This window comes from Arvicanthis niloticus, chromosome 21 (genome assembly GCF_011762505.2).
Source record: "Arvicanthis niloticus isolate mArvNil1 chromosome 21, mArvNil1.pat.X, whole genome shotgun sequence".
NCBI lineage: Eukaryota > Metazoa > Chordata > Mammalia > Rodentia > Muridae > Arvicanthis > Arvicanthis niloticus.
Window position 1 is genome coordinate 16183684 of NC_047678.1, and position 27364 is coordinate 16211047.

General features: G+C 43.5%; 1 protein-coding gene across 2 annotated transcripts in view; it reads left to right on the forward strand.

The window, feature by feature from the left end:
• Pcolce2 (procollagen C-endopeptidase enhancer 2) overlaps positions 1–15152 on the forward strand; it is a 57216-nt gene extending 42064 nt beyond the window's left edge. For both annotated transcript variants that reach the window (XM_034484577.2, XM_076918045.1), the window contains exons 6-9: positions 4921–5075; positions 12561–12644; positions 14195–14362; positions 14579–15152. In XM_034484577.2, coding sequence (XP_034340468.1) covers positions 4921–5075; positions 12561–12644; positions 14195–14362; positions 14579–14709 — 538 coding nt within the window. In that variant the 3' untranslated portion in view covers positions 14710–15152. The remainder of the gene's footprint in view (positions 1–4920; positions 5076–12560; positions 12645–14194; positions 14363–14578) is intronic.
• Positions 15153–27364: the final 12212 nt, after the last annotated feature.

Here is a 27364-nt window from a genome sequence, read left to right on the forward strand (position 1 = left end):
AGAGAGTCAGGACAGGAACTCAAGCAGGGAGGGAAGCTGGAGGTAGGAGCGGATGCACAGGCCATGGGTGCTGCTTACTGGCTTGCTCCCCATGGCTTGCTCGGTTTGCCTTCTTATAGAACCCAGGACCACCAGCCCAGGGATGGCACCACCCACAATGTGCTGAGCCCTTGATTTCTCACTAATTGAGAAAATGCCTTACAACTGGGTCTCATGAAGGCATTTCCTCAACTGAGGCTCCTTCCTCTCTGACGATTCTAACTTGTGTCAAACTGACACACAAAACCAGCCAGTACAACCTAAGCCCTGCTAAATTCCCTAATTACCCTTCTTTTCTGGAAAATGTTACATTGTTTGCTGACAAAGCTTTGGATTCCACGACAGTGGAGCCCTGTCCATCAGCAGCAGCAAAACACAGCCACCCAAACACTGAGTCCAGCAGGCACAGAGACAGAGGCAAGGCTGGTGCCCCAGAGGCACATTCTGCTGTGTCACAGACCTGTTAAGGGGTCCTCGAGCATAGGAAGAATAGGAACTTCTGAGAAAAAAGAAAAAAGCCAGAGGCTGAAAATTCCAAACAAGGAAACCGGAAGCTTAGCACAAACCCAGATGTTTTCTTTGATGAGCTTTCACTTGAGACCTCGCTTTTTCCACTGTCCAACCAACAAATAGAGAAAATATATTCTTTTCCTCCAAAATGGATAGAGGAAGAAGAAAAAGCCACAGAAATCATTCAAGATGTTTGACCAGTAGGGTACTTTTTGTGTTTTTCTTTTTTCTTTGAAGGAGAGAAACAAGTCTGACCCAGACCAGCTGTATCAGGGTTCTGGACAGAGTCTCAAGGGGGAGGACTGGGAGCAAAAAAAGAAAACAATAACAAAGGAAAGAGTTAAACACTGGGGTCAGGAGGGCAGCAGAAGCTGATGACCCGGGCCAGCGAGTTTATAGTATCACTGTTCCTTATAAGCCCTCAAATGGGGAAGCAGAAAAAGTCAGTAAAGAGCACCGGATAGCAGAATCACAGGGAGCTCAGACACCTCAAGTACCCCTTTAGCAAGGTGCATTCTGGGAGAGCAAACAAAGCATTTCTCATCCTGTCTGGAACATTTGACTGCATACATACAGGGGTCGGGTATGGAATGTCAAGGGCCAGTTCTCAGAATATCTCCGCCCCATGCCTGGCCCTCACCCCGGTCTGTAGCTGCCTTTGCTTGGCATGACCCTCATTCAGTGAGGGGCAAAATGCCCACATCCCATCATCAGGGCCAACGGGCAGTTGCCAATCCAGGCAAGCCCCCAGCCCAGGTCAATGTGGTTTTCTCCAGAGTTCTGATTAGTACATGGGAGAAGTGTTTCAACTACACAGATCCTCCTAGGGACAATAAGAAATGTTCAACAGCGTATTTTATTGTTTTAAAGTAAGTTACATTTATTTATTTGTTTATTTGTTTGTTTGTACATTCGTGTGTGTGTGTATGTGTGTGCGTGCGCGCGTACACACACACACACACACACACACGCCATGGAGTTTCTATGGATGAGATAGGACAGCTCGAAGAGTGGATAGGTCCTTTCCTTTTACCAAGTGGGATCTGGGGCTCCAACTCTGGCCATCAGTCTTAGTAGTAAGTTACTTTACCTGCTGCCCACTGTCTTGCTGACCATAGAAAAGTTCATATTTTAAAACATACCTCTTTAAACCTTGTGTGCTAGGCTTTAATGTGGAAAAGTATAAAACCGGACTAGAAGTTATTTTCAAACACTTACATGGAGGTCATGACTAGAAAGACTCCTCATTGGACAATAGTGAAACTGGATTTTTATTAGATCTGTCAGCTGTATCCTAAGCTGTAGATGGACAGGCAAGACTGTGGGTGGAGGAGACAATACTGAGTCCTAGGGAAAAGCACCAAGGAAGGAGACTCGCCTGCCCATGCGTATGCGACTGTTTCAGGGAGCTGAGAATCAAGACTGAGGCTTTAACAGAAAGATAGGGAAGTGGAGCACAAAGAAAGGCCAGGAGTTTATCCACATGTGTCTGTAGATAGTGCATTCCACTGAGACCCTTGGGCCAACGAAGACCCCATTGAAAGTGGGGGGCAGAGTCCACTTATTCATGCAGCATTAGGAACTTGTATGTCCATAGTTACAAAAGGATCAACAACAGATAGAATGAGAGCATAAAGAGAAATTGGACAAGAGAATTTTTGTATGCCTTAAAGATAGAGTTGAGGGAAGACACACCAGAGATATGTATTTGTAACCTTTATTTGACAAACTTCTAAAGCCCCAAATACACTAAAAGAAACTTAGGAAAAGACAACTCAGTCAATCAAAAAAAGAAAAGGTTTAAAAAACCCACAAAATATGAGAAGGAATTTTCATAAGACGAAATCTATATAATGAGTGACCTCTATACAGTAAGTAACCTTTTGAAAACAGTGTGATTTGGTAGACTCACGTAGGAGATCAGGTTGGGACTATGCAATAAAGTTGAATATGGCCTTACAACCGACAGCCTAGCACTTAGATACATTCTGCCTTCACATTCCAGTTGAAGACTCTTTGTCCAGGAGCACCACAGCACACACATGAAAATTCTCAGCACTGTTATTTGTGATGGAGAAGATAAACATCAATGTTAATGAACAAGGGAATGGTTAAATGGGTTCTAATTCACATTGTGATATCAACAAAACAGCAAAGGATCTCGGAAAATACCAGGCCTTGGTCGGGGGAAGAACTTGGAGAGAATAGCTGATGAAGGAAGGAAGGTTGGGGAGAGGAGGGGAAGGGGTGCATTTCTAAGATACACATCAGTGAAGATACATGGGAGTGTATGCTACTTCTGAAGCCCAGCCCTTGAGCTGGAACTGGAGAGAAATAAGGCTAAAGAGCATGTTGGGCTCTATATCCTGGAGAGTCAGGAGCCCCCCCAAGTGCACTGAGGCCTGGGGGTGATGTGCCCAGTGGCTCTAGATCCCACATCGAGATAGGATGAACAGGGAAGCGGTTGCGATGGTCCTGGTCAAGCCAAGGAGGCAGAAAAGAAAATCTGTCTTCGTTATGAGACTATCCTTCCTTGAGTAAATCACTCTCCTGGCTGCAGAGGTGGTTTACTTGGTAAAGTAGTCACCCTGCAAGTATGAGGAGTTGAGTTTGGATCCCTGGAACCCACTTAAAGAGGAAGCCTAATCACCGCGGCTCATGCTTGCAATTCAGCAGGAGAGAGATGAGAGACAGAGGCAGGCGGATTCTTGGAAGCTCACTGGCAGACACACAGTAATATAAAGAAATTTCACTACATCATGCTGTCAGAGATGAGGAGAACGATTGGAGGTGAGTAAATAGTTAGCAGATAAAATTAGCAGACAAGGTGGCTGGCTGGCAGTAGCAGGCAAAGAGCAGACTTAGACCTTAGAGCCAGAGGCAGCTACGGCCATTGCCTCACTGTCTCCCAGGTCAGCTTCTCCATCAATTTCTGGGTGAGATTTCATTCCCCCTCCTGGTTATCCATAACATCAGCTTGCAGATGCAGTTCTTGGTCCTCAGTACACTGAGATTCTGTTATATTTCTACAAAGCACCACAATAAAAATCTACTTTTGTTACTAAAATACTTTTCCTTGAAGAAAAAAAAAAAAAACAAATTTCTGATATCATCTCTCCCAGTTAATTCATAGAAAAGTCAGGGCGTAGACACCAGAATGACAAGTCTAGAAGGGGTGAGTGGATTTCCACTTCTGCCTATAGGAAGTGCTTGCTGCAATGTTATCATTTAAACAAGGTTAGTGTTTTCCGTTTGTAATTGTAGGTGAAAACTGTGTATAAGGAAGTTTTAAATTCTCATTTCACACCCTTCCTAAGCAAGTGAAAATACATCTGTTAAAAGCTCGAATCTCTGATGTGTCATTTACATGATCCTCATTGCTTTGGGGATGGAAAATATGGAGGTAGGTCATGAGCCTCCTGCTTCTGTTGGTCCCCAACTTGGTTCCACAGTTCTCCCAGCTGGTCTGTTCAAGCATGGCTCTGCCTGCTCACTCCACGTGGTACAGAAGAGAGCCACTCATGGGCTGTCGAGAGGCCCAAGTGCTCTGACTAGAGTTGCACCAGACAAGGAGTTTTATCAGATCACTAATCTAACCAAATAACTTGCTTAATCTTTTTCTACTTATGAATTAGTTGTTAAATAAAATTTTCTCTCCATTGCTTAAGAAATAATAACAACTGAAATCGATACCTCTACTCATCCCCTAAGAGTCAGAGGGCCTTTGAGGCTTAGTCAGTATCACCTCTAACCCTGAATGTAGTTCCGACTAACCACCAGATTCCTAATGTTGGAGCTCTTAATGGTGTTATGACTACCGATCAGTAGTCACCTGCTCTCTCTTATCAGCATTTCCCTGGTGGGGATTATAAATAGAAATGCTGCCATTGCAGGCAGGCATTAGACTTCCCACTCAAAACAAAATGTGGTCTCCTGAGCCCCCTATGTCATTAGATCTGTCCCCTCAGATTCCCCATCACCAGCAGCTGGTGTCAATCACAGACTTAGTTCAGAGTTACAAGTCAGGCAAAGCCTTGGGGGCTTGTGGGAAATAGCCACAACATCAGCGTTCACACTGGTCCCCATATCTTCCACAGTCTCTAGTGTCACTGGGCCCCAGGTTCAAATCCCGGTTTCCACATGCTGACCGAAGGACCTCAGGAAAGTCACTGAATTCCAGGTTCATAAAAAGAGGATGACAATAGGGTCCTTGTGAAGGTGGGGTGTTAGGACCTTCATTTTTTCCCTAAGTGTTTTGAATTCTTGGTTTTCAACGAGTTGTTAATCTATTGTCAAAAAAGAATTGAAAGCTAGAAGATGGGACATTTTTAGAGCAATGCCACTTAAACTTTGAATGTGTCTCTCTCCTAGGCCGATCGTGTCTGAGCGAAATGAACTCCTCATTCAGTTTTTATCAGACTTAAGTTTAACAGCAGACGGATTTATCGGTCACTACAAATTCAGGCCGAAAAAATTGCCCACAACTACAGCCACGCCCATCACCACCACATTCCCCGTAACTACAGGTAAGTTTCTATGTTTAGAAGTTGGCACAAATATTTCGGAATTCTAGAAAGAATTCCTTTGAGGCAGACATAATAAGAAGATACCCGAAGCAGAAGTAAGTAGGTGAGAACCTGTGTCAGGTGGTAGTGAGATTTGTGGATACAAGAAAGGCAGGTAAAGGCAGGTGATACAGCCAGTGGTCTGTATTAGCCATGGAAGAAAACAATGGCCGCCTAAGAATTACCAGGAAGCTGATTATAATATAAACACTATCTTTATAAACCCAAAGCTCCTTTACTGGTACATGGCATAAGCTTTTCCTTGTTTTGTTTTTTTGAATTTAATATAATTGGCACATATTTGTGGTTCACAGTGTTTGATCCACACATACAATGTTTAGTAGTCAAGCCAGAGTAATTAGCATATTTGTCTCTTTAAATTTTGTCATTTGTATTAGGAAGCTTGGAGCTCACCTCTTCTAGGTCTTATATGTACTCCAGGGCTGGGGAGTGTCAGCAGGAAGAGGTGCTTGCTATGCAAGGGTGGCAACCGGAGCTTGATTCCTCAGATCCACATAGAGGTGGGGAAAAGAGCTGATTCACAGAGCTGTGCTCTGACCTCTGCACACACACACCTCCATAATAAAAAATAAAATAAGCGTACTATTTTAACTATTTATAATACAATAAGCCTGTGGTCACAGCACAGTGCTGTTGGACTCTAGAGCATTCCTCCTGCTTAACTGTGATTTGAAGACTGATGTCCTGGTCACCTTTTCCCCCCTCTCCCTTCTGTCTTCAGAAGCGGGAGATGGCTGTGGTCATGCTGAGTGCAGGTGCCGGGGCCTGGGATTGGTCTCTATGTTCTACCTGTTCCACCCTTTGGCAAGTCATGACTCAGCTTAGAAACCCCAAGACAGGGAGAGGGTAAAGTGGCAGCTAATGGCATAAGCTTGGTTGCCTGCTGTCTTCTCATCCCCGTCCAGCAGGGTGGTTCTGAACATAGACATGGCCCGGGAGTTCTGGTTCTCACAGCACGCCACCTTGTGGCCTGGCTGCACATTGCCACATAGTCTACTGTCCAGTGTCCCCAACCCAGCACAGGGGACCACATGTTCTTAAAGTGAACTATCTGGACAGATCCATGGTGCTAGTGGCTTTCTGGCATTATCTTCAATTTGGACTTTCTGTAAAACTGCAAATGTGGACTGCAACTCACTCCCAAACGTTTCATGTCACTTAAACGAAACCGTATGACACTCATCTATCTTCTGGCATACTCCTGTGCTTCAAGCCTGTCTTCTACTTGTTTGCCCCAACACATCCTTGACATCAAGAGACATTCTCACAGTCATCTTGCCTCCGTTTATCTTACCGCACCGCTTGCATCTCCCAAGCCAGCATAGGTCACATCATTCTTCCATTAAAGTGCATCATCTGTACTTGTGTGATCCAATATGGCACCCCTGGTGAGTGCTTACAATGTAACTAGCCACGCAGGAACTAATGTGCCTGGTGATTACCATACCTGAGCGCCCAGAAGACCAAATTCCTGTACATGGTACATAAAAGCCTTCAACTAGTATCGCCCTCAGTCTCTATAGCTTCATCTTTGAGCCTCGCCTCTCTCCGTATGCCCTCAATAACTTGGCTTTTTAGAACTAAGTGTTGGGGTCCACACTAGCCCCACGTTGGGGTGGCCAAAATAAATGTTGCAGCTCAGGCAAAATGTTGAGGCCCGGGCCGACCCACGTTTGGGCAGCCACTGTATCCCGGCCCAAGCTGCCGCTCTGGTCCACGGGTTGAGGTTCAGCAAGAGCGAGGGTGAGGGCAGACTCGAAGAATGGAGACTAGACAGGGTGTGATTCAATCCCGTTTATTCTTCAGTCTCTCTTCCTCTAAGTGTTTCCTTCTCTGTCTCCTCTGTCTGCTCTGTCTGTCTCTGTCTGTCGCCAAGTGTCTTCTACCTAATGTCTGATGTGTCTGATTCTCTGATCTCAGTCTGATTCTGATCTGTTCTGTCTCTGCCTTTTATATGTCTCACTTCTAAGCCACGCCTCTAAGTTACACCTTTAATCATGCCCTTAGGTCTTGTCTCTAACTCTGATCTCTATACTTCTAAGTCATACTCTTAAGTCACACACCTTTAATCTCACGCACCTTTAATCTCAAGGTATCTAAACCAAGATTATCGGAGTGTTCTCAGCTGTTGTAGGCTATTGTAATCCAAGTCACATGTCAGGGTATATGGCTCAAGATGGCTGCAAAGCTGATAGCCGCTTTCTGCTAAAAGTTGGCCCCCAACAACTAAGCTTCACAAGGTGAAGCTGTGGAGAGTGTTAAGTAAAGATCCAAATGAGATTTGTTGGCTGCAACCTGGCCCCTAGGAAATGAATGGATTATAAGGATCAAGACAATGAGCATGCTCTGTGGTTGTTTGGCTTAACTACGTCGCAACACAAATACATAGTCCAGAGATGAGTGGAGGACAGTGACAGACCCTGGTGGTTAACTGGACAATATCTCCCAGGTCCCTGGCTTGCACAACTCGGGGAAAGAAGTTACTGCTCACTGAAGCAGACTGGGGAGTAGGAGTCACAGGCAAAGGCTTGAGGTGTCTATAAGACACGCCATGCAGGCAGACTATTGGACTTCTAGGCCAGAGAAGGAAGGTTTATGCAGAGTTGGGGGTCATGAGGGCCATGCAATGGGGGCTTCCAGGGCTGGAGAGATGGCTCAGCAGGACCTGGCTTGATTCCCAGAACCTACAGGGTGGGTCACAGCAACCTAGAGCTCCAGTTCCAGGGAATTCAATAGCCTCTTCTGACCTCCAGGAGTACCAAACAGGTGTGGGGCATTTGTACACACATGTGGGCAACAATATTCATACACATAAAAATAATTTAAAAAAAAAAAAAAAAAGGGAGATTTATCTCCCCAGGGAGAGGTTGAGGCGCAGGGGGGAAAGAAGGGACAAAACTTTGAGGAAATCTAACTTTGGTGGAGGATGAGGAGGAGAGAAGAGGGAGGAGGAAGGACGTTCACAGCACAACTCCTAGAAGATGCCTTCAGAAGAGGTGGTCAGTGAGCCTCCTGTTGATGAGACTAAACCCTGTGTGTTTAACCCATGCTTGGGAGTTTTATAAGTGGTGCAATGCAGGCAGAAGCCAGGGTGTAATGGGAATGTGTAGCAAGGTGAAGAAACAGAAAGTTCTAGAAATGCACAGCACACATTTGGTCTTCAAAGGAAAGAGAGAAGGGCACTGAGAGGTGAACACATTCACACCAGTGTGACGCAAAGGTCATGTGTGACAAAGGTCAGTGCAGGGGACAGGAACAGAGGTGGGAAGCTCTGTCACAAAGGCTGCACACCACATACCCAAAAGACTTGGACAAGAGGGGTAGCCTCTTCTGTAAGAGAAGCAAAGAGAGTGTGAGGGTGGAGGTTGCCTTGAGGGTCAGTGGATACATCAAGGACATTCTCTGCCGTGACTTCTGTTCCCTCTGAGCACAGGCAAGGCCAGCACCCAGGAGCAAGGTAGCACCAGCAACTAGGGAAATGAAAATCTGAAAATGGCTATGGAAATGGGACAGTCAGGTGACTCACAGGACCCATTAGTTTCTGGTGCACATCTGTGAACTCAGCTGACTCAAGGGCAGGCACCAAAAAGAGCATCCTCCTGCAGGACTTCTGGGAATTGAAGGGGGAGACATGACAGTTTGAATGAAGGTACAGAAAGTTGTTGACTGGAAAATGGACTGTTGAAGCCAAGTGATGTAACTGAGCAAGTAAAAGCCAGCTAGGGTTGGTTGGGGACGTGTGAACACTCCAAGCATGGATGGATCCTCCAGTGACAGGGTGAGATAGCCATTGGATTAAATAAATGGCCGGGCGGTGGTGGCGCATGCCTTTAATCCCAGCACTCGGGAGGCAGAGGCAGGCAGATTTCTGAGTTCGAGGCCAGCCTGGTATACAGAGTGAGTTCCAGGACAGCCAGGGCTACACAGAGAAACCCTGTCTCGAAAAACAAAAAACAAAAAAAAAAGATCTTGAAGGAAGGAAAGCTCTCCTCGTGTGGTGGTTTGAATAGGAATGGCCCCATAGATTCCTGTGTTTGAATGCTTGGTGGCCCACAGGGAGTGGCACTATTAGGAGGTATAGCCTTGTTGGAGTAGGGGTGGCCTTGTTAGAGAAAATGTGTCACTGTGGGAAGAGGCTTTGAGATCACCTATGTTCAATCTCCACCCAGGGTGGTACACAATCCCCTTCTGCTGCCTGTGGATCAAGACATAACTCTCGGTTTCTTTTCCAGCACCATGTCTGCCTGCATGCCACCATGCTTCCCACCATGATGATAATGGACTAAACCTCTGAAACTGTAAACCAGCCTCCGTGAAATCTTTTTATAAGGGTTGCCTTGGTCATGGTGTCTCTTCACAGCAGTAGACACCCTAACTAAGACACCTGGATATTAGGATATCTAAATTTGCCGTCTAAGAGATGGGCAACACATGGTTCCACGTGGGAACATCTGAGCTTAGGTTTGAGTAGCAGATGCAACAGAGGATAGTCCCTAATGAGGATGAAACTGGATCATCCATGAAGATGGTGGACCCTTGGAGATGGTGCAAGAATGCATAGGAGAAAGGCTGAGCTAAGGGCTGTTTGTGAGTGCAGAAACTGAGATCAAGACCACAAGATGACCTAGGTGGAATGGTGCAGCCTCTGACTTAAAGAGGGCAGAGATATACTGTCAGGCAAGAAGCATCAAGGTAGGGCACCCACCCACTCCCAGATAAACATTCCAAGGCTGAAAAGGAGTGGGTTTTCCGCAATCCGTCAGGAGACTACTTCACTGTCGATTGCCATGACAAAACACTGACTAAAACCAACTTGAAGTGGAAAGCTTTATTTCATCTTACACTTCCGGTAGCAGTCCATCCCTTAGGGAAGTCAGGCCAAGCACTCAAGGTAGGAAGCTGGGGGCAGCAACTGAGTCAGAGACCATGGAAGAGCAGTGCTCACTGGCTTGCTTTTTGTGACTGGTTCAGCTTGTTTTTTTTTATACAACCCAGGACCACCTGCCCAGCACCACCCACAGTGGCCTGAGCACTCCCACATCAATTAATAATCAAGAAAAATGCTAGGACTAGAGAAATGGCTCAGAGCCTCAGAGACGGTTAGAGTACTGGCTGCTCTTCCAGAGGACCTAAGTTAGATTCCCAGCATACACAATGGCAGCTTACAACTGTTTGGAATTCCAGTTCTAAGGGATGCAACCCCCTCTTCCAGCCTCTCTGGGTACCAGGCGTACATGTGGTACATAGACATATATGTAGGCAAAACATTCATACACTTAACATGCCTCCAGTCAGTCGAATGAAGGCATTTTCTCAATTAAGATTCTCTTTTTCTGACTGTCTTTAGCTTGTGACACAACTTGACAGCTGTCAAAGGACTACCCAGTACAAATGATATAGCTTCATCCTTCTAAAGTGCTTCTGAATTCTTAAATATATATATATATATATATGTTTAAGAAAAAGAACAGAAGAATACACGCAAGAAGCACATATAGACACGGAGACACACACACTCACACACTCAGGAATCTCATAAAAACCAAACCATTAAAACAAAGCTGCAGTAAATACACAAAGGCTCTGTAAGGTTTAAAAACAATGCCCTTACTTAACATTAGGAGACAAAGAACCTGCAAGTTGCCATTAGGTTCCTTTTGTGTGGGTTTTGTACTGCTGGCATGTGACCCACCCTTAAGTGTGGTTTGTTTCCCCAGGGAGACTCCCTTGGAGAAAACTAATTTCTGTGTTTCAGGGCAGGAAACTTTACAGCTACAGTAAAAACTCACAGCTGCCCCATGCAGTTGTCTGAAATCTGAGCAGAGGTGTTGCAGGCAGTATTGGTTGGTGTGAGGGCCCCATAGCATGTGTTGTGTGACATTCTGTGTTCAGAACCAAGACTGCAATTTACAGTGCAGCACAGGCAAACATTGCCACCAACACCTCAGATACAGATACCTTATGTGTTTGAAACTGAATTAGTTTTTTTAGCCACCATGCATTCAGAAACCTTTTAGCATTGCCAAACTTTTTGTGACACCTCACATTCAGTTACAGGACCCCATCTGAGTTGCAATGGACTCTTAGCCAGCGTTTGTGCTGCTGTGATAAAATACCATCACCAAAAAGCTACTTGGGGAGGGAAGAATTTATTTCTTCTTATGTCGTCCATCATCCAGAGAAGTCAGGGTAGGAGCTAGTGCAGAGGCCATGGAGGGGTGCTGTTTACAGCCCTGCTCTTCGAAGCTCACTCAACCTGCTTTCTTATACAGCCCAGGACCATGAGCCCAGGGATGGTACCATCCACAGTACATGATCATCAATCAAGAAGATGCTCTACAGACTTGCCTGCATGTCAAACTTACAGAGGCATTTTCTCACTTAAGATCGCCTCTTCCAAGATATGGTTCAGTTTGTGTCCGGTTGACAAAGGCCAACCAGTACAGACACACAGTTGAAGCTGTGAATTAGATGCCATGGGTGCCACTCTAGTCAGGATAGCTCGAACCTCTCCTATGCTCATCGTATGTCACCTACAGAACAGTTAACACCAATTGAGAACAACTGTGGTCGTGTCCAATTATACTTTGAACTTGTATCTCTTGATGGATGGAGCTGATAACTGTTTACTTCTTGAGATCTTTATAGCCAATGCTGGGTTCAAAATAAATAGCTTGGTGACTCCTCAAATCAAACCTAACACTTTACACGTGAGTAGCATTCCAAATCCCGGTGCTATTGACAACTAGAGAGCTGTATATTTTAAGCACACCAAGAAAGTTCTTCTTGCCCTCATGAGAACACCATAGAATTCCTCTTGTGAAGAATCAGCCTGTGCTCTGTCACTTCAGATTTGTTGGGCAGGTTTTTTTGTCTTTTTTTTTCCCCTGAGCTGGGCACTCAGGTTGATTAATTCTGTTCCGATGTGAAGCATAATACATTCATACAAAGCGGTGATCTCAACCTTTCCCCGGGTCACCTAACACCATCAGAAACATCAGATATTTACATTACAATTCCAAACAGTAGCGAAATCACAGTAATGAAGTAGCAACAAAAATAATTTTGCGGCTGGAGTTCACCCCAACGTAAGGAACTGTATCAAAGGGTCACAGCATTTGGAAGTGAGAACCACCGCTCTAAAAGGAGAAGTGAACGAGACTAATCGTGGATTATCTTTGATCTCAGGTTTAAAATTCGGTAAATTTCAGTAGTTAAGTTCCTGTGAGGAAGAACAGTACTTGGTAGCATGAAGAATTTCTCTTGAGTGTGTGGTTCATAATTGTTTCACTGCAGGGGTAAGCATGGTGGCTCAGGGAAATAAATGCTAATTTCAACTGGCTAGATTCTGACGCAAACACCAATTATGTTTGAATTCATCCTCCTGAATCTCATGACTCCCTTCTTTGAATTTCTTCGAATTAGGTTTAAAACCCACTGTGGCCCTGTGTCAGCAAAAGTGCAGACGAATGGGGACCCTGGAGAGCAATTATTGTTCAAGCAACTTCGGTAAGAAACAGAAGCCAGCCTTCTCTCTAATGAGAAACAGGAGGAGACTGTGTGCTTAATCTCAAAGGCACTCCCATGACTTGAACGTTCAACAACATGGTTCATTCACCCACGGAAGCATAGTCCTGGTCACCAGAGTGTGTCCCCCTGTACTCTTTGAACTATTTGGTTTCACAATCAGAAAAATAAGCTTTACAAACAGTCCCCCCCTCCACTCCCATATATCAGTTTAAAAGCTGACTCTTGGTCCATGACACTGTTACTTCGTGTATTCTGATGAACTTTGTGAAAAAGCCTGTAATAGTCTTTTTTTTTCACACACCAGAGATTTACTTTCTCAAATCTGGGACTCAGCTTAAAGACATTCAATAATTAGGCTCACATTCAAAAACTGGCCTCTCTCAAAAGAAATGCAAGTATCTTCTCAGTCGTGTCTTTTCAAAGTGCTGAGGTAAAACATGAAAATCGGACACACCCAACCGGAGCTCTTGTAAACCAGAACCTGAAGAAGGAGGAGTTAAGTGCTTGGGGTTTCTAAGGGATTTCTTCCAATTAAAAACGTGTACCATTGTGAAAACCACTTGAGGACAAAAGATGCCAAATTGAATCTTATTAGGAAAAGAAAGTTGCTTCAGCCCAACAGGTTATCTAAAGCAAGCCCCTCACCTCCACCCCCAAGTCCCGGCTTGCTTTCAGTGCCTTTATGTGGTGACTGCAACCCTGGGACTGTCTTGTAGGGAAGAGATGGATTTTGTGCAGTTTTCATGCTGAATTAAAATGATTGCATAAAAATGGAAGCAAGTATTGCCAGATGTATTTGCAACCACAACTGGGTTAGTCTTCTATGGAAGGAACCACCTTCCAGTGCTTTGGGGGTCTCCTGATTTCCTTCGGCTACAGACTGACATTTTTCAATGGACCCATATTACTAGGAATCAAAGGAAGGTGTGCCGGGAACTCTGATTTTAGGAGCTTGATGTATTCCAATAAGCGCCAGGGGCTCACACTGTCCTGGGGGTGGGGTTATGTTACCTGTGTCTAAAATTAGTTTTAGCCTTTCATCTGTGGCTCACTTAGATGGCACAGTGACCAAATACCACCAAGAGACGGCGAGTCCTCAGCCATGGAAGGAAACGCTCCCGGATGTAAGGTTTTGGTTGTATTGGGAGTGCACAGCTCACACTGTGTTTTAAGTTCTAACTCAGTTGTTCTCTACTTTCATTTCCTAAGTGAGATAAACAGGGTTGCTAAGTGCTTAAGAACAAGGCTTCTAACTCCACCCCTTAAGTGACAATCTATCCACGTGTTAGAGAGAATGTGTTAAGAGGGTCTCCATCTCAGCAGCAGATTGCAGTTGGGAAAACAGATAGATCTCTCTTCTGGGAAGTTACACCCAAACATAGCATGATTTTTTTTTTTTACCTGCATTTTAGTGATTTAAATTTTGAGACCCCTTTAACACGTGAATTTCACTTCTGAAACTTAAAAGGATTGAAATCGTTTTCAGCTCTGCCTGGATTTACCTTCGATGTGGGCTCTTTTCTCTACAGTGTTAGCTGGCACAGTCATCACGACAGTCACTCGAGGTGGGAGTTTGCATGCCACAGTCTCGATCATCAGCATCTACAGGGAGGGCAACTTGGCCATTCAGCAGGCTGGCAAGAACATGAGTGTCAAGCTCACTGTGGTCTGCAGGCAGTGCCCCCTTCTCAGACGAGGTAAGGACGGAGCTGTGGCCTTGCTTACTGGAAAGCTCAGAAGCAGAGAGGGGAAGGTGAAGAGAGGGGAGGCAAGCCATGGACCTGTCCGGTCAGGGGCTGTTGTGGGGAAGTGAAATCAGGGCTAAACCAAGGTCCACTTCTGATAGAGAAGGAAGCCATTAGCCATGAGCATGAAGACAAAAACCCAGTTATCTTTACATTCTCTTTCTTTAGGTCTCAATTACATTATTATGGGACAAGTGGGTGAAGATGGGCGTGGCAAAATCATGCCAAACAGCTTTGTCAAGATGTTCAAGAATAAGAATCAGAAGCCCATGAACGCCCTGAAGAACAAGCAGTGTTAGCCTGAGCTCTGTCACATAACCTGAACTTGCTCATCACCGCTGAAGATCTCTTCTCCCCACGTAGAAAAAACAACCCATGCTATTTAATACTGAGCGTTCTGAGAGATGGAGCTAAGTTACTCCTCATGTGATGGATGTGTGAGCCCAGCCTCCATTTCCCTGGTGGAAGACCTGGTCCTGCACTGAGAGGTCAGACATCTGAGAACCCTCCCACCGACTGCCTGATAGGGAACAGCAGCAAGCACCAGCAGCAGGAAGCTTGTACATACATCTCTGTAGGAGGATATTCTAGAGTCGAGTTGGATGAAGATATAAAAAGGATTTTATAAAGTGCAATATTTATAATGATATTTGGTTACCTTCAAGCATTTGCTCTGAGGTGCCACAGTCTTTTTTCTCTTGCATTTTTAAGTCAGTGCTTAATAAAATATTTTAAATGATTACACGGCAGCCAGATAAACTTGTTCTAGAAAAATGCAGCTGTGGAGCCACTCCTGTTAAACAGTGTTCCAGATGTTATTTGTGCATAAGATTGTCGTTGTGTCGGCTTCGAGTTGGCACTCTAAGAATTCTGTGGTTAAGACTGATGCAGTAATGTCAATGGGCTGTAAATCTCTGTATGCGAGAACAGAAAGGTGTCCCTCTGGCATCTCGTCCAGATTCCTTCATTTTGTCTCTGAACTGCAGGCTCAGGTATACATAGGGAGTTCCCCCAGAGTACTCTTCTCAGCAGAGACAGTGCGGTCTTCTAAGAGTTGTAATTTCAAACCCAGTGTTCACAATGTCACCAGAAGAGGCTCCTGCAGGCCCAGGAGGAAGAAGCCTCTTTCCCACTTAAAGCATTTAGTACTAAAGACTAATGCTTAGGCTTGCATTCACTAGACTAAACAGTAAGGTAACCCGAACATTTAGCTATGAACTCTTCACTGTCTGTACCCATTTCACTGAATCAGACTGTATCGGCTGAGATGAACAGCTCAAGAGGCAGCTATACCTGCAGCGGGTATGACAGTGTCTGTCCTAGGAGACCGCTGGCCAGGAGCTGTGAAGGGTGCCCTGTCTCCATCTAAAGATGGTCGAAGGAACACTAGATAAACAAAGGCATGAGTCACAATGTCTCCTAGGATAGGAATGAAGTTTTAGAACTAAGGGAAACTCTTATTTTGGTTGAAAATGACAATTCCCAGTTCTTGAGCTGATAAACACTTACATGGCAGCAAAATATTAAGGTAAGTTGAACAGCTGTTCTGGCAGCTGGTCAGCTGTAAGAGCAATTACAGGAGTCAGCTGGAAGGGTCAGAAATTGTTCAAACTCTCCTCCTGAGATGCCCATCAGTACTGGGAGTTCACAGCTGAAGGAGAGGATGGGTTAGAGGATCCTGCACCAGCTGGGTGGTGGCTTCTTGGGGCAGTGACACCAGGTAGACAGCCTACTAATGGACATGGTCAAGAATGCACCACCGGGACATGGGGATGAGCACAGCTTTTGTCTCTCAGCAGAAATGTCTTACTGGTGAGTTATTGTGGACAGCTTGTTTGTGTGGCACCAGTTTCATGGTCACAGTGTCTCCTGTGTTAGCAGTGCAAACACTGAGTGGGGTCTGGAGTCACTGTAGGAAAAACCGAGAACAGTAATCCAAGCTATCCGTTCCATTGACAGCTCTGGCACAGGACAACTGCTGAGGGAACCATGCTTCATAATTCACGACACTGGCTCGTCTTTCAACTCAGTTGTTTAAAACAGATAGTCAAGCTGGGTGGTAAGACTACTCCTCCCAGTCCAAAAAAATGCAATAAAATCACTTTATTTAGACATAATTTCAGTTTCCTTGTTTATAAACAGAAGGAGTTGCAGTAGGCACCTGTATCCACTGATCAATCTTATCAGCCTATATATAACTTTTTAAACTTTCCCATTTAATGTTCCATGAAGCAAATTAAAAAAATATATGTCGTATGAATGCCTTTCTCCAGCAACAGTGAATAATTAAAGATTAGTGCCAAAATGGTAAATAAAAACAATAATAAAATCTTTTGCTGGAAATTAAGAAATATGCTGTTAAATAATTAACGTTTAAAATCATAACATAATAATATTAAAAATAAACCCTTTACATTTTATAATCTTATAAATGATACAAACTAAGAAAAAAACAATAAACTTTTAAAAGGAGAGAGAGCCAGGTATGGTGGTGCTTGCTTTTGATCCCAGCACGCAGGAGATGGAGACAGGCAGATCTCTTCCAGTTGCAAACCAAAAACCCTGAAAGGTTGGGAGAAGGATTTCAGGGAGGATTGCCATTAAAATAGCTGCCACCCAAGTCTTAGGACCTGAGTTTCGATTCCTAGCACAAAAAAAAAGCCATGTGCAGCAGCATGAAAATCCCAGTACTGGAAATGCAATACTTCTAACTAGGGAGCCTGGGGAAACTGAGTCATGCAGGACCATAGAGCTGGCTGGAAGCCCACTGAATCAGTGAGCTCCAGGTTCAGTTAAAGACTAGTTAAAAAAAATACAATGGAGAGTAAATGAGGAAGACGCTCATCATTGATTTCTGGCCTCTACACACATATACACATACGTGTGCACACATGTAAATGCATACGTAACACATGTGGGCAGAGGGAGAAATACGCTCAGTACAGAAATTGAGTCAAAAGAAGCTTCAAATAACAGGTGAAATTAATAAAGCTAAAAGTTGCTTCTTTGAGGTGACCAATATAACTCAGAAATCTCTGCCAAGACTAAACATTAAGAAGTAAAAAAAGAAAGAGAGAGAGAGAGAGAGAGAGAGAGAGAGAGAGAGAGAGAGAGAGAGAGAGGCTGGAGAGATGACTCAGTGGTTACAAAAGCACAGACTGCTCTTCCAGATGAACCCAGGTTCAATTCTCAGCCACAGTGGCTCACAACCATTTATAACTCCAGCTCCAAGAGATTTCACACCCTCTTCTGGTCTCTTTGGGCACTGCATGCATATGGTTTACAGATGTAGTTAAAACAGGTAAAATCAAGATAAACTATTTTTAAAGAGAACCACGTAATAGCAATTTTATGAATAAGAGAGGAACTGTTCTCAGGTATTACAGATGATTAAGTAGTAGTAAGAGCACAATGGTCTCACCTGTGACGTCAGCTGCTGTGAAGGCTGAGGCAAAAAACATCACTTCGGCGGAGAAATGGAGGCCACATAGTAAGACCAACACACTTCCTCCATTCATGCTCTCCCTCCCTCTCCCCCTCCCTCTCCCCCTCCCAACTTCTCTCTCATCCTCTCTCCTCCTTTCCCTTTCTGCCTCCCTCCCCCTCTCTTTCTCTGCTTCCTCCCTTCATCCCCCAACGGAATAATAATAACATGACATTATGAACTCCTTATGCCTACAGATTGAAAAATGTATATGAAATGAAATCCCTGGGGTGAGGGTGCCTAGCAGAAGACTTAAGCAGAAAAAAAACCTTTATAGTCCTACAATCACTGAAGACATTCAGTAAGTAGTTTAAAATCTTCCTTCAAGGAAACTCTGAACTCAGTTTTATTTGGAAAGTTTGTCAGGCATCTAAAGAGGAAGGATTGCCCACCAAACACAAACTGTCCCAGAATGTATGCAAGGAAAGAACATGGGGCACTTTCTCTGAGGTTAATAACCTTAATTCTAAATGTTTGGCAGACAGTAGGCATCAGGAAAATATCCAGTCTGATTTCATTTAGAAACATAGGTGCAAAAACTCTAGACAAGGTATTACCAAACAAAAAGATGCCAGTCAAGTAGAGTTTATCCCAGGAATGCTTTCAACGTGTAAACCGTCAGTGGATAGTCGTCACTGCCCTAAGAGCTCTGCTGCTACTGGACAGACTCATAAGAACTCTGCAGGTCTGTTCTCCTCAGATGGGACATATACATCAAGATTATAATGTATATATGTATTACAATCTTATATTCTACAATGCAGATTTCCATAGCCTTTATTGTTTTTCTTTTGTTCTTCCTAGAAGATGTGTTACGTGTGAGGAGACAGCAGTCGCCTCAGGGCAGTGTAGACATACCTGCCAAAAGATCTTCAGAAAAGCTTCATCCCAAAGTGCAAGAGGCACAACCCCCAGACTCTCGTAGGTGCCAGGCTTTATGCCGAGGAAAGCCCAAAGCTCTGGTTCCATTAGATAGTCCCAGTGCATTTACAGTCCCTCCTTGTCCAGATTTAATTTGCCAATCAGCTCATGTTTTTAACCATAAGCAAGTTTGCCTCGTAACGGAGTTGACAGCACATTTCCCAATTGCTAGGTAACAAATTAGATGAAACTGGGGCTGTAGTTCCACTGGCCAAGCAGTTGCCTAGCACAAAGCCTTGCAGTTGATCCCCAACACTGCATAAACTAGGCATGGGGGGGGGGCACACATCTGCAGTCCTGGCTTCTGGTCTTAATAATGCTAAGTGATCAATCTGATTCCAAAATATTTTTCATAACAAAAAAAACCTTGAGCAATGTGGTGGTTTGTATATGCTTGGCCCAGGGAATGGCACTATTAGGAGGTGTGGCCTTATGGGAGCAAGTGTGTCACCGCAGGTGGGCTTGGAGACCCTCCTTCTAACTGCCTGGAGTCAGTCTTCTGTTTGCCGTCGGAACAAGATGTAGAACTCTCAGCTCCTCCAACGCCATAACTGCCCGGATGCTGCCATGCTTCTTGCTATGATGATAATGCAAACATTGGAAAGGAAAAATATGATTAATATAATGCAAAGGTGCTATGTTATTCAAAGAAAAAGTTCAGTTAAAGAAACTTTCAGGTGAGTGAGATGACTCAGCAGGTAAAGACTCTTGCCACCTAATGAACCACATGAGTTTGGCCCCTAAAGCTCACATAGTGGAGAGAACTGACTCCTGAATATTGGCCTCTGAGCTCAGCGTGAACACTGTAGTATGCATACCCATCACGCACAAACACACATGACCAATCATGTCTAAGCTAAATAATAAAATATCCGTAAAAATAAGAGTTTTGCATGTTCATCTTAGATATAAAAATAGGCCCTAATTTTAGGACAAAATATTGAATATATTGTGTTTTATTATTAAAGGTCCTGAATTAAGTACTGTCTTAGTTAGGGCTTTACTGCTATGAACAGACACCATGACCAAGGCAACTCTTATAATATTTAATTGACGTTGGCTTACAGGTTCAGAGGTTCAGTCCATTATCATCAAGGCAGGAGCATGGTAGCACCCAGGCAGGCATGGTGCAGAAGCTGAGAGTTCAACATCTTGTTCCAAAGGCAAACAGGAGAAGACTGGATTCCAGGTAGCTAGGACAAGGGTCTTAGAGCCCATGCCCACGTTGGTACACTTCCTCCAACAAGGCCATACCTTCAAATAATGCCATTCCCTAGGCTACACATATTCAAACTACCACAAGTACCAAACACACTCAAAGTCATTTGCTCTGCTTTAACACAGGGTCTGACTATGTAGGCTGGCCTACAGCTTGCCTGTGTAGCTTGGCTTGCTCCAAATCCTCTTGCTTCAGCCTCCTAAACACGGAGCTTGTACACACGTGTTACCATAGCTGGCTGGGGGAACCTGTGACCAAGTAAGCATGAAGTATTCACAGGTAGTCAGACAACTTGTAATCAGAAGAGTTTGGAACACACAGAGAAATGGATCCTCTGTCTGCCTTTTGGCTGAGATCAAGTGCAGACATTTTTACAGAGGCATTTTAATGTTATAATTAAAATTCTTGATTTTTTTTTCTTTTGTCATTTGTTTTCCCTCTTAAAAAGCAAAGTCACTTTAAAAGGCTAACATTTGGTTAAATAAAAAACTAGAAATAATTGTCTTTTGCTTGAAAGATGTCTGTGGCATACTGATAGTGAGACTCAATTAGATGCCAGAGACAGCGCTTTTAAGACATAAACCTATTAGGAAAACTTAAAAGCTAAGGCTTTATACATCTGACACCTCTAAAAAAATTAATGTCGGTGGGTACATGACGCAAGGAGGAGCCTCCCAAATGAGGAGGGAAAATACTTGGATTCTTGTGCACGGGATATCGCTAGAACTGTGGCGTAGAATGAGAAAGAGAAATAGAATCCTTTCTGAGATCCTTTATGGTCCTAATCCTTCCTAAACAGTTGAATCTATGAGCCTATGGGGGCTTTTCTCACTCAAACCACCACACTGGCGCGTCGTTTAAGCCGCCTTTTTCATCCGTTTGATGTGGGTGTAAAGAATACAGACACATTTCAAGACCATAAAGGATCTCATACCGAGTCTAATTGTCTAATTAGTGTTACCTGAATGTATATGGTCATGGGGCCATCTACTGGGGCGGGGTGGGGGATGTACCAGTGGCTACATGCCTAACAAAAAGTTTCTCACCCTCTTGATCACCACATGATTCTCCGGTAGGGTGGGGGCCTCCGGAGCCTCTCCCACTCCTTGCTGGAATGTGTGAACTGTCTTGATCTTGCACAGGTTTCCTATAGGGACCCTGTAGGGACCCACAACTGCTTTGAGTTCACGTATGAACAGCCACGTGCAGAGGACAGCATTCAAGCACGCTAGAACGCTTCCCCATCCTTAGGCACTTACCGTCTTTCTGACCGCCCCCTTTCCCACAGTGTTCTCTGAGCCTGTATATGGGAGGTTGGGGATTGATACGGAAGTCCCATTTATGGCTGAGCATGCACGCCTGTTCATACTCAGCACCTTAAACAGTCACGTATCTCTGCATTCATCACTACCCAAAGCAGTAAGCAACCAAGGTAACGCCCATAAATAGCCTTACCATTGTTAGATCGTGCCTGGCAGATCATTATTGTAGCATGTAGGGTCCAGCACGGTCTAAAAACTTGGTAAAAGTGAATGAAGCGGGGGTTTCCCGTCTCTGTCACTGCAGCCAGCCAGCCTGAGCAAGCTTCCAGGGGAATTCCTCTGTCCCCCTCCTCTCCCATTTTATCATGCAAATGCTGGGTTACAGACACATGCCACTGTGCCTGGGTCCAGTTTTTATGTGGATTCTGGGTATCTGAACTCAAATCATCAAACCAGCTAGTGCTTCTGCCTGCTGAGCCACGGACCCCTTAAATAGCATTCCTGGTGGGAGAAAGCAGAGACTGGATTGATTGCAGGATGAAGAGAATGGAGCTTGCCCATAACTTTGATTGCCTAGGACACTTTAAAAAACATGTTTACCCTGTATATAAATAAGCCTGCTGTTTTACTTCTGTGTTCCTATAATATGTATCAGAAACCACGTCTCCTGAAAATGGTCACTTTAAAGCATATGAATAGAACATAAACCATTTTCCAGCTTTTGTGTGGTGTAGTTTGCATTCATCTTCAAATGCAAATAAAAACCAGGAGAATAAGGGAAATAATGTGAAATTATTGAACGAAAGAGGAAGTCTTCTAAGAATGGCTTCTATATACATTTACATATGGAGAGCAGGTGCAATGTCAGAACATAAGCACTAACTTACCAGTGAGAAGCCATTATCCATAATATTTTCTTACTGTAAATTTTCTCTTTGTGTATATGTTCATGTTTGCATATGCATGTTGACATCAGGTATCTTCTTCAATTGGTAATATATATAATATATTACATATGCGTATATTATGGTATACATGTGTATGCTTGTATTTTCTTGATTATGCAGACAGATATCAATTTATCATTCTCTACCTTATTTTCTAAAACAGACTCTTACTGAGCCTGGACTACTACTTCGGCTTGACTGGCTGACTAGTGAACCCCCTAGGGTTCATTTTCAACACACCCCAGTGCTGAAGTAACAGGTTTGCATATCATGTCTGGCTTTTTATGGGTGCAGGGGATCATGTCATGTCTTCCTGCTCGCATAGCTGGCACTGTACCCATTAACCCATCTTCCAAGTCCATAGCTTGAGAAACTAAACTTGGTCCTCACCCAGTCTACGAGACTAGATGGCTAGCAAGCCTCGGGGGCTCTGTCTTTTGTGTTTCCACCCCTGAGACCATGGGTAGGTGCTGAGAATTGAACTCAGTCAGGACCTCAGGTTTACATGGCAAGCAAGTATTTTACCGACTGAACCATTTCCCTAGCCCTTGTTCATTTCATTCTGAATTAGGCCTGGCTGGTTTACTTTTCAAGATTCATGATCTCATATTTAGTATGTTAAAAATGTACCGAGGAAAAAAATAGTTTAAAAGTATTAGGAATTGCAAAGTGTTGTGGTGCACGCCTTTAATCCTAGCCCTCGGGAGGCAGAGGCAGGCAAATTTCTGAGTTCGAGGCCAGCCTGATCTACAGAGCAAGTTCCTAGGATGAACAGGGCCACACAGAGAAATTCTGTCTCAAAGAACCCCCAAAATCCAGAACCAATCAAATCAACAAATCTCTGACTAGGAAGAGATATGTATTTATTAGAGATGAAACAATGACCACTTCCAGTTTTATCTTTTTATCAAAGACTAACAATAATTAATTAGTATTTGGTTAGATGTGGCCCTCTACGGATCAATAATTACAACCTCTACTTCATTTTAGGAAGAATAGAAATTTGAAATTTGAACATATTACTAATTATGGTTAAGATACAGATCTCCATTTGAGCAGCACAGTGTAGCACACACTGATTTTGTTGATTGTTGATGGTCCCTCGTGGGAGGGTCTAGAGGGCCTCACTGGACCCTCCTCTGAGAGTCCAGCCACTCCCAACTAATTTCAAGAAATTCCATCATAATTGCGCTTGGCCTTGGGGGTCTCTGGGAAGGTCTAGTGTATATAGGTTGGGAAAGCATAGGGGAAGGGACTCCATCTATGCAAACATGGGAGAGTCATCATCCACACTGACTGAAGAATGTCCGGTGAGGATGCTTTAAGGTCACCCTGTTCCAGCCTCAACCACTCATCCATTGTTCTGTAAGCCTAATAAACCCACTGATGGCCCAGGGTGAATTTGAGTGGAACCAAACTTTGGTTTGTCATTGGACAAACTTTGGTTTGTCATTTGGTTTGTCAGGAGACCCCACTTAATGCCCCCACATAGAGACAATTCCCCAAACCCATGGGCAATAAAATCGTCATTGTTTTAATTATAAAATTGCAATCCCACTGGATTTCAGTGCTACAAAATACTGAATATTGCTAAGAGGACCTGAATAAATGGACAGATGTGCTATGTATGTAATAATATGAATATAATATATAACAATAATATAACATATAATAAATGGACTGAAAGACATTGCTTGCCAGGGTGGTGGTGGAGGGGGCACTTATCCTGGCATCCAGTTTCCTGGAGGAAGGCAGCAAAGAGGTACAGAGTCAGTGATCAGGGCCAAAGCTGCTTAACCTTTGGCAATTCTTCTGTCTTTAACTCTTTGCTATTCTGTGGTCAAAAGCTGCTGGCTTCTGGTAATTTGATTCCCTGCTGATGGTGGGGCGGGGCACAGATTTAAGAAAAAAGGCTGTTTCTCTTTGGCTCAAGTACCCTTGCTGGCTAGGTGAGGCTAGGAGTTCATTAGCTGTGAGCCAGAGAGAAAAGGAAGGGAGACATTAAACACACACAGACACACACAGACAACACACAGACACACACAGACATACACACACACACACACACAGACAACACACACTTTGGTTAAGTCCAACCACCTGTCAACAAATTTGACAAGTGTTCATGCATATTTACATCATACACATATATGTACAGATAGATAGATAGACAGATAGATAGACAGACAGACAGACAGACAGACAGATAGATAGATGATAGAAAGAAAGATCCATTTGTTGAATGGGACTGACTCTCAAATGCCACACTATTTCTTCTTTCTGGCAATTTATACCTTCTTAGGCAAAAGTTCCTTATAAAAATTATCTCATAGATAAAATGTCACATGAAAGGAGAGTTACAGAAGGCTGTTTATAGTGAGTTCAAAGCAGCATTTCATTCTATAAGCTCATTATAAGTTCAAAGCAATAGTTTCACGTGGCCTTGCTTTATCACAGTGCACACCTGTGGCCTCATTCTTGGACCTGACCTAGGATGCTTTTCCTTGATCACAGATCTGTCCCAAGCCCATTTCTCTTCTTAGTGTAATTGTGGAAGCTCGTTGTACCCCTTATTATGCATCTTTATCCTATGAGGAGGGGCACATTCTATTCTTGATTCTTTATTTCATCTTTCTGGCAACACAGCTAAGGCCATCTCCTTAAACTTTCTTTTTAAAATTATTTGAATCAAATCAGGAATGCTATAAATTAATTCATCTAGTATTAATTCATGAAAGTTCATCTTCATGTTGATTTGCAGGAAATTTGCCCAATATGGTGGGCTGATGTCCAGTAACCATTATGTAATAATGGCAGTGAGAGGCATATCAGCAGTGAGGAGAAATCCTGGGAAGAAGTCTCTGGAGCCATGACTCTCCAGAGTGCACCCATCACAGCCATGCAAAATGGTGGGTCATCTCCAGAAAACTCACTTGCTTGTTATAGCCTTTCCTAGATAGCTTCTGACAATTGCTAAGTTGTAAATTCATTCCATTAGTCTCTACATTTGATATAATTCCAATCAGAATGTCAATTTGGCTTTTGTTAGAAATTGACCATTCTAGTTTATGTGAAAAAGCAGATAACCTAAACAATAGAATTGATTTTGAAAAGTATAACATGCTGATAGATGCCAGGTAGCAGTCTTTCCTGGCTATACATCACAGATTACTTCTTTTGTAGTAGCAAACTCTTAAGATGCCTATTTTCTTCTTAGTTTTTGTTTGTTTGAGACAGGGTTTTTCTGTATAGCCCTGAAACTCATTCTAGACTAGGTTGGCCTTGACCTCACAGAGATTGGCCTGCCTCTGCCTCGCAAGTTCTTAGCTCTTTTAATCATAACAGCATTATGATATATTTCCCATCAGGTTGACACAGCATAATTCTGACACACTGAAATCCACTGTTTAAAGCAGGGGTTTACTATATGGTTCTGGCTAATCTGCAGTTCATGTTGTCAAGGCTGGCTTAGAACCCTAAAATCCTCCTGCCTCATCTTCCTGAACATTGGGATCACCGGTCTATGCCACCAGGCCCAGCTTAAAATTCACCATTTTAAACAAAAGCACTGGTTTCTGAGTTGTGCAGTTGATCTTCTTTTGCAGATCCTATGAGCCAATGATTTGACTTCAGTTTCTGATGCTTTTTTTTTTCTTGTGTACTGTTACACAGTGGAGTGTGCAGTCTATATCCTTTGTGACTAGCTTGTTTCACTTTTTAAGATTCATCTGTGTGGCGCAGATTTCTCTAGTCTATATGTGTGGTGGCTTTATGTGTTAACTTGCCTGGGTCTAATTTCATTTCCCAGAATTCTTTTTGTGTGCTTCTGATTAGGGTGTGAGATCTGAAGAGCAGCATAGCAGCTTTTCCGTTCTTTCTGCCAGGACTTTTCTGACTCACATATGCCGATTCATCCTGCCGATGCGGGGCAGCTACACCTTTCTTTGGTCCTCCTTCCAGCATCTCTGATTCCTGAGCCAAAGTGTGTTTACTAACACACTTCCAAAGAAAAGTGGCCAAGGCGACAGTATTGCCACAGGATATGACAGCGTAAGGCTGAAGGCACATGAAGTATAGTTCATCTGAGTCCATTTTCATGGGTGCCAGCTTATCTTTGCTCTCTTCTTTGTTTCTGCCTTTCCTTCTTAGCTGTTGCTTCAGGGACTTTTAACATTTGATACAAGACAAAAGTACCTGCCCATCAGTCCAACAAGCATGATGTGTATATACAAACACATGAATGCACACATACACACTGTGTACATGCTTGTAACTATTCTAACAGTTTCTCTGCCTGAACTTGGATTGATACATCCCTTTCTAAATATATTTATACTACATAAGTATATAATTTATCCACTTATTAGTCAAAAGGATTTTAGTTGCTTTTAGTTTGGGACAATAATGTTTTCATGAATGGTCACATACTAATCTTTGTGTGGATATACTAATTAAAAATATGCTATCCTAGGAAAGATCTAACAGTTAAATGGTATTGCTCCTAGAAGTGGGAAGTATTGCTGAGTGTCTGATGTTGGCATTTTGCATTTTAGGCCTTTGTGATTATAAGAAAAAAAAAAAAAAAAACCACTAAATTTCGTAGATGGCATATAAATTATATCCCAATTAAATATTTTCCCCTCTCTCTCTCTTTCTCTCTCTCTCTCTCTCTTTCTCTCTCTCTCTGTGTGTGTGTGTGCAGATGCTGTGTGACACAGTATGCATGTGGATGTCAGAGGACAACTTGTGGGAGTAGGTTTTCTCCTGCTATGTGGGTACCAGGGGTTGAACTCAGATCACCAGGCTTGGTGTAAGTACATTTCCCCACTGAACCATGTTGCCATCTGGGTATCTCAAATTTAAGAAGTAAATGAGATGCTGGAGAGATGGCTCATCAGTTAAGAGCACTGGCAGCTCTTCCAGAGGACCTGGCTCAATTTACCCCTTACATGGCAGCTTACAACTATCTGTCACTCTAGTTCTAGGGGTCCCTATACCTTCTGGCTTGTGTGAGTACCAAGCACACACATGGTACACAGATATACATGCAGGCAAAACACTCACACACATAAAATAATTAAAAAATAAAAAATGAGTAACAGTAAAGTGCTCAAGCTAAAC